The 19,608-nt window shown below is 40.6% G+C and overlaps 1 protein-coding gene across 8 annotated transcripts in view; it reads right to left on the bottom strand.

The window, feature by feature from the left end:
- LOC137288891 (uncharacterized) overlaps nt 1–19,608 on the bottom strand; it is a 148,297-nt gene that overhangs the window by 23,483 nt on the left and 105,206 nt on the right. For all 8 annotated transcript variants that reach the window (XM_067820822.1, XM_067820819.1, XM_067820820.1 and 5 more), the window contains 3 exons: nt 3,402–3,496; nt 1,761–1,848; nt 1,314–1,541 (listed from right to left, as the gene is read on the bottom strand). In XM_067820822.1, the coding sequence (XP_067676923.1) occupies nt 1,314–1,541; nt 1,761–1,848; nt 3,402–3,496 (411 nt within the window). The remainder of the gene's footprint in view (nt 1–1,313; nt 1,542–1,760; nt 1,849–3,401; nt 3,497–19,608) is intronic.

The following is a 19,608-nucleotide window of genomic DNA, read 5'->3' as shown; positions in this document are numbered from 1 at the left end:
AACACTTCCTAGCTGTTGCCATTAACAAGCCATGGCATTTGTGGCAGTGAGTATGCGAGCTCTTCAAAACAGGCAATGACTCAGCCAATCACAACCACTTTACATGTCGTACACAGGTCTTGATCAACACCACAGGGAGCCACACAATAACATGTGCTTTTCTCTTCACCACTCATTTTATTGAATTATCCTCTGGGTGATTCACAAGCTTGATGACTTCACCATCATATGTTCACATGAAATGATGACATCATATAATTATGTGCACAAAAAGTGGTGACATCACAATTTTTATAATAGAATAATATTAACACAAACATAATATCAGAAATGACTTTCTCATTAACAGCAAAATTTGGCTTCATTTTCAAGGATTTTCATGGATCAAATCTCCCTAAAGCACTTTACTTGCCTGCAAACTCAAGCATGTGTGATGTAGTGAAATATACTAACTTGGTGCCCATACATGGGTATTAAGTCAGTTTCACACAGGGTTCAGGTTACATAGTCTAGACCTAGACTCAAACATGCCACTAAACCTTAAACACTACAGCTATCATGATGGGAGATTCAATTGTCTCAGTGCATTTATGGCTTTGTGAAACCAGTTCCCATGGCCTGTTTCATCATCAGGATGAGCTGTTTCAGTGTAACTAACTACGTATCTAACTGCTTATTCCAAGAACATCCCTAAATTAAGTCCACATGCTTGCCTTATTGCTGATGTACACCAGGGCAGTGCGCATTTGCCAAACATTTCCCTGTTGTCTATGAAGACTTTGTTTGGTGCCAACAACTATTTGCATCTGATTGTCGGCAAAGGAAACATGCACCTTGGTTCCATCTTATGTCAAAATACTCAAATTAGACAGGTATTCTTGCATGTTTACATGACAACAGACTCATAAAGTTATGGTATGCAAAACTTTGGTACAGGACCAAAGAAAAGAATGTTACTATCACTTGTGTTTATACTAGCCCATGAACTTGTTCGAGAATTAAGTCACCAGCATGCACTTTTTCAGAATTTTCACTCCTAAGCTATATCAAGTGGCTGAGTGAGTGAGTGAGTGAGTGAGTGAGTGAGAGAGAGAGAGAGAGAGAGAGAGTGTTTATTTTTTTTACAGAGGGGGGCATTTTCACGAGTCTTAGTATGATGAGCAAATTCTTTAACGACTAGGCTACCCCCACCACCCTGACACAATGAGACAGCCTCTTTGTTTTGTAAATATGAAGCATTTCGCATATAACCACAATGGTATATTAACATCAAGTCCCTGATGGTCATGCTTGATTTCTGACTTCAAACAAACCTTGTTATTCTTGCTGCTGTCCACCTCTTTCTGAAGCTCAGGCAAATGGCTGAACTTGCGATCGAAGATACACTTGTGGAGCTGCCTGTCCAACATACGAAAGTTGCCGTACGTCCGCCGTACGTTCCATGTCTTGTCGTTGGACTTGACACGGAGGAGGTATGAATATTCCCCATTCTCTTCTTCATTGTGGTGGTAGTTTTCCCGATCTTCCTCACACAGCTGGACCTAGGGGAAAAAACAGTAAACTACAACACTATCGGTACAGTATGATGAAATCTGGAATCGTTGAAAGCTAAAATTATTTTCTATCAAACAGTTTTGGAATATCCTTACTGTAAAAAAGTCACTTTAAATTAATGCTATCAAATCCTTATTTAAATGGAGACAGCATGGAAATAGTACCATGGCAAGATTCACGTTGGTGTTCTGCAGCTGTACACCTACCTCCAGAGGTCCAAGTTCAACCGACTCATAGTGGAAGTGAGCACATTCCTCCAGCTTTGGAAAGCGTGTAGAACCGTCGAACACTCCACTGTCGGCATAAGACACAATTTCTAATATTAGCAATATAGTTGAAAATATGAAAGTGGTAAGATATCGATGATTTCAAATGGTGATCTGTGATCTAATGTTGGCACTCTCATTTGATAATGGCAATGTCGTACAACATTGCCAGTATAGCCAAACACTGGCACTATTGTCAATAGTGAATTCTAGTGTCTAATGCCTACTAATATACCTGCATTTTTATTACCACCATTGACAAATACAGGCAATATAAGGCATAACATCCACGTTTGACAACTCTATAATGCTGAATCAGTGTGGTTTCAGTGTACAATCTGTAAACACTGTCACAGTCAAGAATCCTTTCCTCCTTGTCATACAACCCCAAAAACATAATTCATAACTTCTTTGAGACCCATTTAGAAGTAACAGTAAGGAAGGATAACAATATATGGATGAAAAACTATTACAGTCACTACGATACGTTTCGGTGGTGAACAGAATATGGATTAAAAACATCGCTCTCACTGAAATAAAGAAGTTGTTCATCAATATATTGTCATATGGATGATCCATGATCAAAGTAAAACACCAGTGCCTTGCACATGTACTAGTTGTGTGAATATGTGTGCTGTATAAATAGCCTGTGATAATCCTATAAAAACAATATTGTTATCCAACATAATTCATAAAATGTATGTCTTTTCTCGTAAAGTACTCTGCAAACTCACAAATCTCAACATTCTTCCAAAGAAAGATGTTCTAAACAGACATTCAGTTCTACGAGAGCCATTAGCTGTGTTGATGCAGCTGTATGTACAATGATGCTGGACATCTGGACAAGATTGGGCAGGAGGACATTCACCTGTCTACACATCACGCGTACAGGAACCATACATGTAAATACAGCAGATGCCTCCTGGACCCAGCTTATTATCATGCCCTGGTTTGGGATGTACTTTACAGACCTCAGAAGACTTACAAAGATGTAAACAGTAGTAGCTGCAAGTATAATGTAATGTCCCAGAGTGTGGTGTAGTGTGGTGTGCATCTAGTGTGGTGTGCACTTAGTGTGGTCTGCACTTAGCGTGGTGTGTACTTAGTGTGGTGTGGACTTAGTGTGGCTTGCACTTAGAGTTACATATGCAGTGCTTGTAAGTACTGCATTGTTATACCATGGGAAACATTGTGTCAAGTAAGTATCAAGCTCATAACCCGACAATCCATATCTGTTGACATCTAGTGACCTAGGTAGGTGTCTACCTTCTACCCACCTAGATAGTTTGTCTAAACTCTATCTACCTAATTAGTCTGCCTAATCTCTACCAACCTAGGTAGTCTGTCTACCTTCTATCCATCTAGATAGTTAGTGTACCATGTACCCACCCAGTCTGTCTACCATCTACCCACATTGATAGTCTGTATACCATCTACCCACCCAGACAGTCTGTCTACCTTCTACCCACCTTGATAGTCTGTCCATACTCTATCCACCTAATTAATCTGCCTAATATCTACCAACCTAGGTATTCTGTCTACCATCTACCCACCCAGACAGTCTGTCTACCATCTACCCACCTTGAGTGGTGTCGTATCTTCATACTGCTGCTGCTGCTACTACATCTGGACTCCAGGCTGGAGGAGCTATCATACACTGGTAATATGCCTCCGCCCTGAAACACAACCAGAATACATCAGACATACAAGTAATGAAAACATTACATCAGTACCTGTATTAGGATTAACAAATGGTGGATCCAGCGAAGGTGTCTGAGGGAGACTGGAGTGCAGTATCAGTCTGTCCTCAATGAAACATATGGATGACAACTCTTTGTCAACAGCATGGTGTGATGTTTCCATGCAGAGCCTTACATCACCATCAAGCTAAAAGTCAAATGTGTTAATTTGGTGACCCTGCTCTCTTTTCCTTAAAAGTCCTGCATTAACACACTGGATGTAGGAAGCCAATGTCCACTTATATACAGATATTATCCATTTTGAAGAGTTGGTGCCCTTGAACAACTCTTCATTTTGAAACTGCACAATAAAATCAATGTTTTCTGTAAGATATACAAGTTATCACACTTCAGATGATAAGTTCTGTTCAAGCACACAAGTCTTGTCTCCTCACATTCAGAGCCACTAGCTGCATGGAGCATCCTGTATTAATATCACTTTGCAACAAACGTGGGCAAGGTTTTACTCCTTCTGGATAAAAAAAAACCAAAAAAAAAAAAACCAAGCTGAGCTTCAAGTTTAATTGAATTAGTTTGTGAGTACTTCCTTAAAGACTACTGACAGTGCCACAGTATAGTCACCAATTTTATCTGGAAACCATTCTGTTGTAACACATTTCTGAAACACTAACAAAGTTTAACAAGATCATATTTAGGATTGTTTCCATGAGTAGTTGTGAACTGTCTTGACTGAAACATTCCAAGAATAACATCTGTGTTGTTCCACCAGCTGGAAGTAGAAGGCAATTACTGTAGAGAGATTGTGTCAAGGTTTGCTCAGTAAGGGTATTAACTCTCACAGACACAGGAGGGACCTTCTCATGAGGTACAGCTCTTGAGTGACATTTGTAAGGCAGATAGTATCTCTCCGTGTCACTGCAAGGCTGCTGTCAGGGCAACTGTACACAGTGGCAGTGAGAAAACAATTAGTTCTGCTTCTTCATAAGCGTTGTTTGATGCATGCCTGGAGATTGATATACATCCTGTAATGGACATACTGGTGTCATTGCTCCATTCTCTCATTCTGTATCAGGTAAGGGTTTAATGCAGACTTTGAAAAAATAGAAGTCATGGTGACTGAGAGTATATATTTTTGGGAGTCATTTTCAGTAATGTCATCAGTGCTCCGGTCTTAGGCTTTAGTATCAGGAAATACACAGAGATCCTTCACAAACAGATTCATCAGTGAGCGAGTGTGAGTGTATGGAGTGAGTGACAGTGAATGAGGGAGAGTGAGGTGTAAGTGATGAAATGAGAGTGATGGAGAGAGTATAAGGTCTTCAGCATAAGATGCGAATACTTTAACCTAGACTTATGCTCAGGCTCTGAATATATATATATTTAATTGTAAGAAACCTACCTATTTCATTTGAATTCAGATTCAGAACCTGAACCTGGGGAAATGTAGACTTGCTTTATTTAGAGCTATAGCACTGCAGGGTGGGCTAGGCTTTAGGGAAAATAATGTAGTTCAGAGACTGTGAGACAGACCACACTGCAGGGTGGGCTAGACTGTAGGGAAAATAATGTGGTTCAGAGACTGTGAGACAGACCACACTGCAGGGTGGGATAGGCTGTAGGGAAAATAATGTGGTTCAGAGACTGTGAGACAGACCACACTGCAGGGTGGGCTAGGCTGTAGGGAAAATAATGTGGTGATTTTGGTTCGAACAGTAATTGTCGTTATTGCTGATATGCCTGAACAGGAACTGCTTATTTTTAGTTCAAATCTTACAAATCTTCCAGTCTGCAGACATATTATAATTATTTTGAAGAAAACTCAATGTGAATAAACATTAACTGGACGAACACTGAGTCTTATAATATATATAATTCTGATAGTGACAAATAATCCCAAATATAAAATGTATATTTCTCAGTGAAATGGTAGATTCTTGAGGAAACCTGCAATGAGGGTTTCGCAGACAGGAAAATTATGCTCAGGGACTGTGAGACAGACTAAAGCATCCCCTCAAACTGTCATGAATTGGGCTGCCTCAGTTATACCTTGTCCCTGGTAGAATGAACTGGTGTCCTTCATGACGTTTCAACCAAGCATGAGTCCCCACAGAGTCAGTACACCCTGTAATATATTGAGATGGAAGATCCTCTCAAGATGGTGTCCCTGGTGGTGTTTCTATCAGAGTGAGTCCCCACATTAAGTAAGTACACCCAGTAATATATTGCCTCATTTGGTTCCCAGGTTCACACCACCCATGGAGGAGCTCCATCTCCACCACAAGCTGATACATGACACAGTGAGTGAAACAAGTAATACTACTTTCCTGTAAACCGATCCACACATCCTCCACTGCTCCAGAACCAAGACACAGGCCATGCTCTAACAAAGAGACCAAACTGCAACCTTTCAAACCATATTTCAAGGATTGACACTCAGTTAGTGTTAAGTATGTCTGGTTTGGCTATCAATACTGCTTATCATAGATCTCATCCGTCAAGATGACAAAATGTTCCCTCATTTCTGGAGAGAAACCAACTACAGGTCAACGATTCATTCGGTGTACACAAGACAGTAAGATACTAGAAAGGCAAAAAACAAACTCTTCAGACTGACACAAAACACTTCAACAGTACATAAAGAATGAAAACAATAGATTTTTGAAAAATGAAAGAAATCATGATTCTTAAATTGGTTGTTGTTTAATGCTGCACTCTGTAACCTTCCAGCTATATGGCGGTGGTCCGTAAATAATCATGACTGGACCAGACAATCCAGTGATCAACAACATGAACATCAATCCATGCAACTGTGATATGATGACAGTGTAAGCCAGAGCACCTGACCACCTAATCCCCTTAGTTGCTTCCTACAACAACAAACATGGAGACCAATTCTTACCTGGATCTTCACAGGACCATGATTTCAAGAATTAAGGATGCTAACACTAGTTAACGAGTGTAGGTTTATACCACATTTAGCAATATTCTAGCAACACCATGGCAGGGGACACAAGACAAGGGCTTCACACATTGTAGCGAAGTAGGGAATTGCACCCTGGACTTGAGCATCACAAGCAAGTGCTTTAACCACCAGGTTTGCCCACTGCCCCAATCAACAGTAGACTGTGACAATGCAGATAGATGAAGCAATGCATCGAGAAAGAAAGACTACTCTCTATGCTCCAGGTAATGGTAAATGTCTGAGATTACATTCCATCTGGATAGTTAAATGTGGGCATTACAAACCATTTGAGCCTACCTGGTCTTGCTGCAACAGCACTCGAGCTGAGTGCCAGTGAACGAACCATTTCCACTCAACTGACACACCTTTCTGAGAATAACCCTCGGCAGATACACATATTATATCCTAGGCGTGGACAAACATTAAACTTGTATAGCTTACCATTACATACATGATTGTGCTGAGATCTCTGTCTGCCCGGGGAATACAGAATGTATCATGTGGAGTATATCAGCCATATCACACAATATACCATGGAATCAGTGGTTGGAATTGGTTCTCCAAGACCTTTATAATCTCGGAGTGATACACTAAGATCAGGTCAATGGAAATGCTGGAATGCAATCACTGCCTATAGTTGTGAACAGAGACAAATGGACCTGGCTATGAGGCAGGTCTAGAATCAAATGAGTGGCAATTACTTTCAGCACATAGTATCAGAATAGTTCCACAGCTATCCTGCTAAGTCCACAGCTTCATTTCATGCCTTGGATACAGGATGGTTTGTAATGATACTGCAGCTGTCTAAACGAACGGTCACAATCCATTACCGTTCATGTTCTACTCCACGAGATACACATGGCTGCAAAATAGCCAAACAAATAATGGACCCGGACAATGAGTGAGTGAGTGGGTGGGTGAGGGAGTGAGTGGTAAGGATACTGACACAGTATGATGTTAAGTTAAATGGGCCAGACATCCCAGTGGTCAATGTTACAAACAACATCAAATGCTCTTGGTGTATGAAGACCAACGACTGGCTGTGTAACAGATCCAGATCTTCTGATCTACTCATTTGCTTCTAATGACAGGCAACAGTGTTCTGGGACATATCTTATCAGGGTTTAATGGAATAGAGAGACAGAGAAGTTATATTAAACCATAGAAATGGCTGGATGAAGAGGAATGCATTATAACCATACAAGAGAATATGTAACACCTACACTGAGGGAGTTTGGTTCGACAAGAGCGAGTATAGTTTCACGCTGCTTTTAGTAATATTCCAGAAGCATCATGGTAGTGGACACCAGAAATGGGCTTCACACATTATACTTATGTGGTTATGTGGGGAATAGAACCTGGGTGATCAGCATGACAAGTGGACACGTTAGGCACTAGGCTGCCCCACCTCTTCTTCAAGGTGAGTGTACGATGTAAGTTGTCAGTCGTCCGTTCTGACAACAACCAAGGGTATGGGTAGGCCAGTCTGTCAAATACCTGCCCTATGGTAGTGACCGAGATGTGTCATCTGTTTGGGCTCCTCATGCCAGAACTTTTACACAGCATAGTTCCGCTATATAAAGCGAGTGCTAATTCTGCGGAACAGAGAGACTTGAATGTGATGATGTGTCTAACAGAGGGAAATATTTCCCTCTCTGCTATCCTTGGCTGTGGTTAACAGAGGAGATGAATCATGCCCTCCTGGCAAGCCTGTACTCTCAGGAGTGTATCAAGATGATTATCCTGACCCATGGTGCATCTGATATAAGTGCATTGTTTTATGCCACTGTCAGCTAATTTACATGGCAGCATGTATGCTTGGATAGGATAGAATAGGATAGGATATTTATATAGCACAAAGCACGACTGTTCCCTTCATCAACAGATGCCTTTTTTCTGACATTCTGTTAACCAATTATATTATAAACTATACTGTAAACTCCCTTGGGAGTATTCAACTCATGCGGCCATGCACAGAGAGTTCTCAAACAGCCTCATCCTCATAAGGTCCCCATTTGCAGCTGGGTGAACTGGAACACATACTCATAATCTACATTTTCTTGAAAGATAAATGCTTAAACTTTGTGACAAAATGCAGAATGACTAAAAGTCATAATCTACAAATTTCAAACACACACATTTCCAGTTCCCTAAAAAATGTCACTCACAATACCTCTTTCATTTTATTAGGAAATGAACCCCCCCCCCACCCCCGAACAGAAAAACTGTTACAGATGAACTTTTTACTGAAATAATCACAACCACTAGATACAGCAAATCAGGTACAAAAAACACATTGTTTCATTTCCAGTTCAATTTAACCAAGGGTCATAACATGTTTACATAATGTGAAGCAGTTGTGAGGTCATCAGTACCAACATGGAACACTATGCATTTGTGTTGTTGCATTGCTAGAAGCAGGGCTGGTGTCAGAGAGAAAGACTTCATCTGTTTGTTTGATCTGAAATGGGGGTCGTTTGAGTGAAGGAAACTGTGAAATATTTGCATGGATAGAGAGTCTTGTCAGATTGGTATGCTGATAGTTTCATCTTCTGTTGTATTCCAGCTCTTCCATGTAACGGCCAGCTCTCTATCTGGACACACAACGCTCCAATTGACGTTTCAATGTTTATGTAATCATTTGAACTGGAGATAAAAAATAAACCACAGAGTTTTTTGTGTCTTATTCAGTTTTTACAGCTGTTTTTATAAAAAAAACCCCAGAAAATATGTTTAATGAGTCACTAAGTCTGTTGTGTTTAATGATGGTAATTATACTCTTTAGAACTGCTCCTGATAAAAACACACCAAATATATCTCTATTACATAACCTTATTTGTTTTTATAAAAGTAAAGAGGGTGGAAATGACAACTTGCATTTCTTCCAAGGCATAGTGTTTACCTAACAACTATAATCTATAGGAAGAGAACATAAGTAAGTACAATTATAAGTGACTTACAGCCAAAACAGTAATTTTCAAGAGAGGTCAGGCATTCAAAGAAATCATGAACCTTGGCTGACCTTCAAAGAAAAGTAAAAGAGCAAGATAACAATAATGATATTTATCTTGTTTGATTACACTGCTGTCAGAATAAAACGAAAACAAAGTAAACATAAAGAAATAAATACCGATGATTACTGTTCTATGATTACATCTTATACTCCAATATTCATGAAGATCTCTGTGAAAACTGGTCTTCAGTAGCCTGTGCTTGTTGTAAGAGGTGACTAATGGGACTGGGTGGTTAGGCTCGAAGACTTGGTTGACACATGTAATTGCATCCCAAATGTGCAGAATGAAACTCATGATGCTGATCACTGGATTTTCTAGTCTTTACCTACTGCTGCCATAAGGCTTCAATACTGCTGAGTGCAGTGTTACACAACAGACCAACCAGTCTTAAACTCTAACATTAAAACTAAGCTGATGTATTTGTTGCTAATCCCCAGTAATGTGGACCTGGCAAATTCTCAAATTCAAGAGCGTTGCCCTGACAACCTACATATGTATAACTAAAATAGTTTGGTTACTGATGAAAAGTAGGCTTGAAGTGACTTGACTGATGCAAGACTTTTCAAAGAGGAAGTTGTTATTACCTCCCCTTTCTCCACACACATCAACTGGAGGACCTCTAGATCTAGCCTGTTTCTGAAAGGAACTGACTTCAATCAGAGGTAGTCCTCATCACAGCTACATAGACTTTCATGTATTTGTGTCTCAAAGAGCTGCTTGGCCAGGATTCATACAGATTATCCATCATCAAATTTGAGGTCCTTCTCTAAGGCTTTTAAAGGCTCAATCAACATTTTTAAGGAATCCTAGAAATAAATATCATACATAAGTACTTGAATACTCACATGGGTGGTCAAAAGTGTGACTGACCATCAGAAGGAAATAACTTCATCTCTGTTTGGTTAGTGATGGTGATTTTTTGACATCATTGCAAGTTTTTTTTTTTGTGTAAAGAATTAATACCACAAATTCACATCTAGACACTTTCTTTTCGTAATATAAGACTTGTCTAGGGAACATCACTTTCAATTAGGTCCTTTTGAAGGCTAAAATGAATTTAATTTCTTTATGGGTAAATTGTCCAAATGTCAGTGTTTCAAAGTCTGCTCGAACACTGTAGACAAGTGTTGGTTAATAAAGGACCTCATCATCACAAGCATAGATCACTTGATACCATGTACTTACACCAATGCTGATGTTCTCTACATACAAAACATATATATTCACTATCTTTGTCAGTGTACGGAATTCTTGTTGCCAGAACACCAGAAATGGACTTAACACATTACACCCATGTGGGGAGCTGAACCCAGTATCTACTCCTGTACATAGTTTCCATATCAGAGTGAGTAAAGCTCTTATGTAGTTTGTGAAAGTATTTCCGAGATCAGGAATCAAACTCTAGTTGATACAGCTACAGGCCAACACTTTGCCCTCTGGGCTATACCCTACTGCCCAATTATAGTGATAGAAATGTTTGTTTATCATAACAACTACAGATACTTTTTCTTTGGGTGTATCAATCGATCATTTTTGTTAATCCAATGTTGAGAACGAGATGGTTCTTTAAGTGTGTTGTTGAAGACACGGGTTCTTCCAGGTAACCTTGACCTGTGGGTTTTCTAAGTGAAAACAACAGTACCAAAGGGAGGAGAGAGGAACAGCCTGGTGTTCTAACCCTGGATTGAGTGATAGGCTGGCTGTATGGCAGGCAGCTTCATGTAAACACTTCCCTGGGATGTGCCCAACCTAGCACTCACTTGGCTTGTACTCAATATGCAGCCTTACAAAAATAAATCAACTGCCTATGTCCTATACTACTACTGCTATCATCCTCATCCTCATCATCTCAAATACCACACACACTACCACCATTCATACATAATCCACCATCATCATCCATCCATCCTCATCATCAATACACCCATAAATGTCGTCGTCGTCATCACCATCATCATCATCATCATCATCCACTCCATCACAGTATCACTATAAATCCATTCTCCTCCATCACACCATCATAACACTGATCATGTGGATTTCTACTTATACCCACTCCTGTCCCTCCCCACCAATTGCTTGCAAACATTTCACAAGTATCTGTTTCTGATCCCTTAAAACAAATGCGTACTTGGTGAAAAATTGCTGAAGTTGAAAAAATAATGCTATTGGAAGTTGTCATGAACATCCTTGTAACTCTCAGAACTAATTTTCACAAACAATACCGTGTTTAAATTTTCAGGCAAAAGAGGTCCTTTAATGATAATGTCACCCTGTGATGCTAAACCAATTTCACAGAGTAGCTGGTCTTGAATTACCTCGGCTTCAGAGATCTTCCAGTACAGTGTGCATAATGGCCTCTAACTACAACAACAACAGCAGCAGCGTCTCCAGCACCATCCCCCTTTCGCTCAACCCAGCCATCACCATCTGTGAGATGTGTGCCACCAGATGTACAACCCATCTAGCTCTCCCTTCCAGCAACACTCACAGCCATGGCTGCTGTAGCTCACCTGGGCAACCTTGTCACAGAGTGATTGCAAGATATATTGTAACTGCCATACTTTAACATAAGACTTATGACAGTTGTAGCACTATGATTACTTTGTGAAACTAGTCACAAGGCAACAGCAGATTGCTGAGGCGGTTTTGTTTGCATCAGTTAGACTAACATCTAGTCTCTGAATTGAACATATTTTACAGAAAAAAACGTAAGTCTCACTATGTGCTACTTCTCGTACTGAACTGGTTCCTTGGTCCCTTTGCACATGACAACATTACAATATGAGAGACTGGCTTATTTACGGTGACAAGCATATATTCAACAACTAGTTTTGGTTCAAAGTTGCATGACCTCCAACTATGACTTTACTAGACCGGACTATTGAGACTTTGTGTATTTGGCTGTCACAGCTGTAGTCAGCTGCAATAGTTGGTTAATTTGAGGATGGTTAGATCAGAAATTTGTTATTTGCGGACAGATTATCAGCTCTTTTCTGTAAACTGACAATCATGAGACAAATTCGATAAGATATGAAACATTGTTTGTTCCAGAATTACTAAGGTTTCGCCGTGTGTGAGTGTCCTACTGACGGGCCTTATTATAATCGTAAAATAACATGAAGAGAGCTTGTAGCCTTTCTTCATTTTCAGAAACTGGGTAATCTAGACTTGATACATATTCTAGACTTGCATGTGACAGACACAAGAAATGGGCTTCAGACACTGTGGGAAACTGAACCCAGGTTTTCACATAACTAATGCTTTCTCCAATGGGCTACCCTACCACCCTGGTGCACCCTGCAAAGGAGTTGGCTGGGACAAGTTTTTTCTGTGAGTGACTGACTGACTGAGAAGGATAGTGGACTGGTGATCGAATGATTAAGTATGTGTATGTGTATGTGTCGGTTTGGGGTAGTCTACACTATTGATCTCCTGCACGTTCTTTACAGTTACACCACTCTGTTACAGCCCAACTGTCCCACAGTGTACAAGCCACCTGTTGCCAATACACTGCAGGTGGTAGGAATGCCGACACGCTCCCTGATACATGCAAGATGAAAATCACTCTCACACTCTACGTATACATTACATGTTGTTCATGGGTTGATGCACCCTGAGTGTCTGTTTATGTTCCTTCTACCATGAAGCACCGAATGAGTTGCTATTGGCAGCAGGGTATATCGCAATGTACCTTGCTTGTAAGTGGGGTACACTAAAAATAATTGAATTTAAGTAGCCAATCAGAAAATGACGTTTATGTGTGAGGTAAGATAAAAACAGTTATCCACCACAAAAGACAATTAACTGCTGCATCATGGACACAGGTAATCTGATGACAGACATGATGAACGCTATGAAGAACGATGAAGAACAATGAAGATCGGTGAAGAACATAATATGGGGTCAAGGGAAATAATAAAAAAGGCCCAGTCACAAACATTTAGATTGCATGATGTGTCTTGTGCTACAGGGGAGACCGATTGTTGTCAGTATCACCAATCAGTAACAGTATATGCCATCTAAAAATAACCATGACTGCACTAGGCAAACAAGTTACTCAAAACAAAAGCAGTGATCGGCATGTAGATATGATCGCTTGCAGACAATCATGGGTATGACCTCAGTGAGTGAGACCTATTAATGCAAAGCAGTTTCAAATGCTAACCCCCTACAATGAACCCTGAGGGGAATATAGCTCTGAGCATGTTACAGCAAGGGGTCATTCAGTGCAATGACTAGAACAGCCATGTTAAACAATCGTATCTACATTTATAAACTCAAGACATGTGATCTAAAGATATTACAACTTTACAGACACAGTACCTGTCCCAGCATTATATCACTCCATGTTCTTTCCATCCATGATAAGCATAGCACATCCAGTGAGATACACGTCGTAATGACCCCCACATGTCATGTGATTGAGCAGTGGTCAAGCATTATAGCCATTAGCTCCATCAACATCAATCTATTGCCCTTTTGGGGGCTTGGTCCGCTTAGCTCGCCTTCCTTCCATACTGACTGATTGACACAACACTAAAAGCTTCAAGCATGAGTACATCGAGAACTGCGCTTCCAGAATCAGCAAGCTTATACAGTGGCAGGCCATGAGGCGAGAGGCTTCAGGCTTCATAAAGTGAGTCTAGTTTCACGATGATGACGAAACTCAGGGAGGGCCACAGTCTCCCCATCACGTTCACATACGTCATCAGCATTCTTCTACACCATGGTATTGCTGCATCCATTTCATTAATGACGCAAGAAATATGAGTTACGTGCATGGATTCCCACACAAAAGATATTGGATAACCTAAACATTCACCTTTAAAACAACATTTGTGATCCTTCACTTGATGATATTATTCCAGTTTTCAATATATCAGCAAAGTCTGGGTGATGGCTTGGCCACACCTTGTCCCAACTGGAATGAACACTGCCCCTTAAAGTTAATGATTTCCAGTGATGTAGTATTTTCTTGTTCCACCTTAGCTACAGTTTTATACTAAGTCCTAACAACTAGCAAGGCTTATTAAATTAAGGGTGGTGGGGTAGCCTAGTGGTAGCCCTGTTCTCTCGTAATGCTAAAGACATGGCATTTGCATTCCTAATGCCCCCTGAGATGAGGTTGCTGGAATAGTGCTACATGCGGTGTAAGACCAAATTCACTCACTATTACATCAGTAAGGAGTTCAATTTCTATATCAACTAAATGCCTGGATATATCTACTGTCTCCTATGTCTAAAGCTTTGTCAAAGTGTGTGGGCATATCGTCCCACACTAAATAATGTCACAGTTATTGATTTTAACCATAAATATAACCTCCACTAAGCTATGTCCAGGCCGTATAACACCTGTACACATCTATACATGACTGAAAATGACTGAAAGTGTGGGTTGGTCGCTAGAAACATACTCTGTACATACCTTTAACAATTCTTCAGTCAAAAAGTCATATCACTACGTAGGAGCTGTGTGAAGATTCAGTACAAGTACTTAAGAACTTGTTGCCCATACCTGAGACACATCCAGCATCAGCACCACAGCAAGAGCTTGTCATTACTCCATACGGACCCATGGGCTAACAGGGAGCATGCTGCCAGGGGATAAATAATTATCTGTGTGGCTATAACACCGGCTGTTGTGTACGACAGAGGTAGCAAAGTATATATCTCCTTGTGAGACATGCATGCCCACTGTGTGATGAACCATGTATTATAGGGTTAATACCCACACATAATGCATTGTGTCATGCACCAGTCAAGTACACCAGTCACATGTGGACTCAGGATTAACCCTGCTTGCCTACCATTTATTCCACAGACGTTCATGTAACAGGGCTCAGACCCGGCAGGAACAGAATATAGACATAAGCTGAATAGAACGTCTCACCATGACGCTGACTCGAAAGTTAACTGTGATTGTACTGTCTTTATTCAAGGATTATTGTTTAGTAGGATATAATATGCAAGTCGACTCAACACATTTTGGCACAGTTTCCATATATAGTCTGTGACTAAATAAATTCATCAATTCCCTGTTGTGGAAAGTGTCAAGATCACCTATGAACCTACAGAAAACACTTTCTTTAGTTTGTTGTGTAATGCCACACTCAACAACACTGTTTCTCTGTAAAATACTCATCCTTGACCAGACAATCCAGCGAGTAACATCATGAACATAAGACCATTTGATTGGGATACTACAAGGTACAGCGTGGTCACATGATCCTGATGGCATTTGCCTCCTGTACCTGTAGTTTACTGTTTAGTTTGATGTTTATTGCCATATTCAGCAATATTCCAGCCATGTGGCAATGGTCTGTAACTAATCAAGTCTGGACCAGATAATCCATTGATCAACACCATGAACAACGATCTGTGCAAATTGGGATCCGATGACCTGTGTCAACCAAGTCGACGAGCCTGACCACCCGATCCTGTAAGTAGTCTCTTACAACAAGAATGTGTTGCTGAAGACAAATTCTCATAAACCCGGATCTTCACAGGTCTTGTGCCTACAGATGTGAGACTGAATGCAGACATGAGTCTTCCTAGTGGTCATCTAGCTTAGTACTCATAGGTGCCATATTCTACTGCAATACCCAGACAAAAGGAACAACAGATCATGTCACTTTCTGAATGAGCCTTGTACCTGTCTAGGACTTGACAACAGGATCAGTGTCAAACATACTGGTAACACAGAAAATTTGTTCTGACAACTGACAACAGATTTTACACACACAATTTTCTCCATGGACAGTGATGAGTTTTTCCCTTAAAGCAGTTACACTGCATCCTCAGGGGTGGGGAGTAGTGTAGTGGTTAAAGCCTCTGCTGATCATACTGAAACCTGGGTTCGATTCCCCACATGGGCACAATGTACAATTGTGGTGTAACCAGTCATGATATTGCTGGAATATTGCTAAAGTGCCACAAAACCATATTCACTCAGTCCCTCACAACACTTATCCCTCACACTTATACTAAGTATAAGTTAGTCATAGAACTGTAAATGTCATTATAGTCTTGATGAGATATTCAGCCAGCAACACAATAACACTACAAGGGGTATGACAGATCATCATGCTACAGTGAGTGGTGATGGGATCTGACAGCAACTGATGACAGATTGACAAGACTCAGAGTTTCACTGATGGACATCACTACTCAACACTGTGCAAGATGGAGCCAGCAGAGTGACTCATGAAGTGGAATGGGGGAAAGTTGCGGGGTCACATGTAGCAGCCTCATTTAATCAACATATCCTCAACATCTACAATAAGTGAGTTTGGTTTTACGCTATAGGAATATTCCAGCAATATCATGGACCGAGATACCAGAAATGGATTTCACACAATGTAACCATGTGGCCATAGAACCCAGGTTTTCAGAATGATGAGCGAACACCTTTACCACTAAGCTATCTCACCATCCTCACAAAGTAGAAATCAACCAGGGCAGCTTATAGCTTGGTGGCTGACACTTGATAAAACAAGTGTTCATGATTCTGTGGCTGAAACCGTCATGGGTGACCAAGGTTAAACAGAGTTTCAGTACCATCATGCATCATGGCCTGTCAGTCTGAGACTTCTGGGAAACTCACAGGTAACAGCAGAAACATTCTTGATGAACCTGTGATCTGACCATAGAGACAGCAGACTATGTACTGACAAACAAAGCTTGGTGAAGGATCAAATTTCGATCACTAACCAGAATGACACAAATGTCAAGACTATACTGGAATGATCCAAAGTTCAACAGCAAACTGTAACAACCCAAACCTCAAAAGCAAACTGGAATGACCAAAAGCTTGACAGCAAACTGGAATAACCAAAATCCCAAAAGCAAATTCAGATGATATGATTCTGAACAGCAAGTTGAAATGACACCATGCTCAGAAATGACACAATGCCTAACAAACTGATATGAAATGATGCTCACCAGCAAACTGACATTACTACAGCAGGACAAAATCCTGGACATCGAACTGTGGCCTATGCCCTATGTGATATCACAACTGGGAAGAAAGAGGCATGCTGTAGCGATCAACTAAAACTGCCACGCACTATAGATGCTACCATGTTGTGAAACACCAGCACTGATTTCAAGGATTATATTCGGGACGAGAGCACATAATCATCAGATGCTGATAAGGGACATAACTCTGCTGTTTCCACACAAAAATGAGAGATTATAAACTGCAGAGCAGCAAGGAAAGATGCATACTGAATAGCAGCAAATATAGATGTAAACTAAAGAGCTTCAAGTCTAGATGGGATGGTGGACAGTGTTATGGAAATGTGGGCAGTTCTGACAGACCACCCAATTAGCCAGCCTGAAGCTGGCCACAGTAAATGTTAGTGCCAACAACTGTCTAACTCCACTAGCACGGCCATTACTTCAGGCGTGGTCTCATCCTCAGACATTAACACTGATACAAGGAGAAACCAGATTGCTGTAAAAATATTGCCATGTAATTAGCCTCAATCCACTTCCAACCTGACATGTTCATTCTACAAGCAAATTTATCCATGACTGGAAACTAGTTACAAAAACTTTACAAGACAATGTCACTTCAGGATGGACAAGGATGAAAATGATCTTAGGCCATTCCCAAAGTGCAATGGTTTTCTGTAAATGCTTCAAAGCATATCTCTGAAAGTAAATCTGATGAAAACTTGGATAACACCAAAAATTTCTATCTGACAGAATAAATGAGTGAGTTTGTTTTATGCAACATTCCAGTAGTATCATGGGGTGGTGGGGGGGTGGGGGGGCCAGAGAGAACACCAGAAATTGGCTAAACATGCCCACGTGAGGAATCAAAGCCAGGTCTTCAGTGAACACTTTAACCATTAGACTACCTCCATCTGACAGAAAGGCAGCCCCTAGCAAATGCTTTGACAGTGTCAACTGATAGGAATGTGAGTTCCTGTGATCATGGGAATGCTGAAATACTCTTTCAACTCTCGAAGTCAGCATTCCAAATGCAAATCCTATTACTCCAAGACATCAGTCAGAGTGACCTGTATGCCTTTATGATGTCAACCACTAGCATTCAAATTTCAGAGCATTCAGGTACAGGGCAATCTGACACTTTTTTCAAATTAAATTATATAAACAAATATGTATCGATGTGCTTTTGTAAAACTGAAATGCAGCAAAATAAACCTAGTGCATAAAAAAAATCGCAAAAAATGCTTTGTGTTACAAGGGATCATGACTGAAAATTATTCAATAACACAACATCCACTCACAATTCCCCTTATTTTAACTTTCCCAAGAATTGCCCTTATGTTATTTCAGCTTACAGTGACAGCACCAGTCAATACCCTGCTAAAACATCTAAAACATTTTGGCAGTAGGTCACCTGCTATGGAATTTTAAAATGTGGAAGGGACACACTCTCCTTTCATGAAGTGCTCTATTTTTTCAACAACTAACAAAAAATGGAAGCAGGCAGATTCCTTCCTACCTGCTACAGTACGGATCTGGTCTGACTTGCTTTGATGGTGGTTTGGGACAGAGACAATCATGTTTGGTACCCAGGACAGTCACCTCTGTTTGATTGTGTGTTTATTGCATGGTTTATTTGACAGTCTGCACTAACTCAGGAGATGTGATGCAATCACGGCCACCTTGCAACCTGATTATTCAACTGTCAGCAGTTTTTTATTTAAGGGCATGGTGGGTCAGCTGGATACAGCACCAGGCTAGTGATCAAGCGAAGTTGAGGTGTCAGGATTGAACCCACCTCTGACCGGGTGTAAAACCCTTGGAGTACACTTTGTGTGCAGACTCTTTCTGTGTTGTCCCTAGTGTACAGTACACAACCCTGTGCACTTAAAAGAACCTGTGAATCCATTGGTGTATGACCAGATGGTGGCCACATGAATACCTGCCAACATCTGGTTGCAGGTACAGCAACATACCGTGAACTTGGACTAAGTACTGTGACTATGTGTTCCAGTCCACCCAGCTGTGAATGGGTACCTCTTTTGGATGAGAAAGCCACAATAAACTCAGGGTGCCTAGAGGCAGCAAGAAATACTCCCAAAGGAGTTGAGATTGATAATACACAGTTCTGTTGAGATCGACGACATCCAATG

This window comes from Haliotis asinina, chromosome 1 (genome assembly GCF_037392515.1).
Source record: "Haliotis asinina isolate JCU_RB_2024 chromosome 1, JCU_Hal_asi_v2, whole genome shotgun sequence".
Taxonomy (NCBI): Eukaryota; Metazoa; Mollusca; class Gastropoda; order Lepetellida; family Haliotidae; genus Haliotis; species Haliotis asinina.
This window is presented reverse-complemented; position numbering and strand designations above follow the sequence as displayed.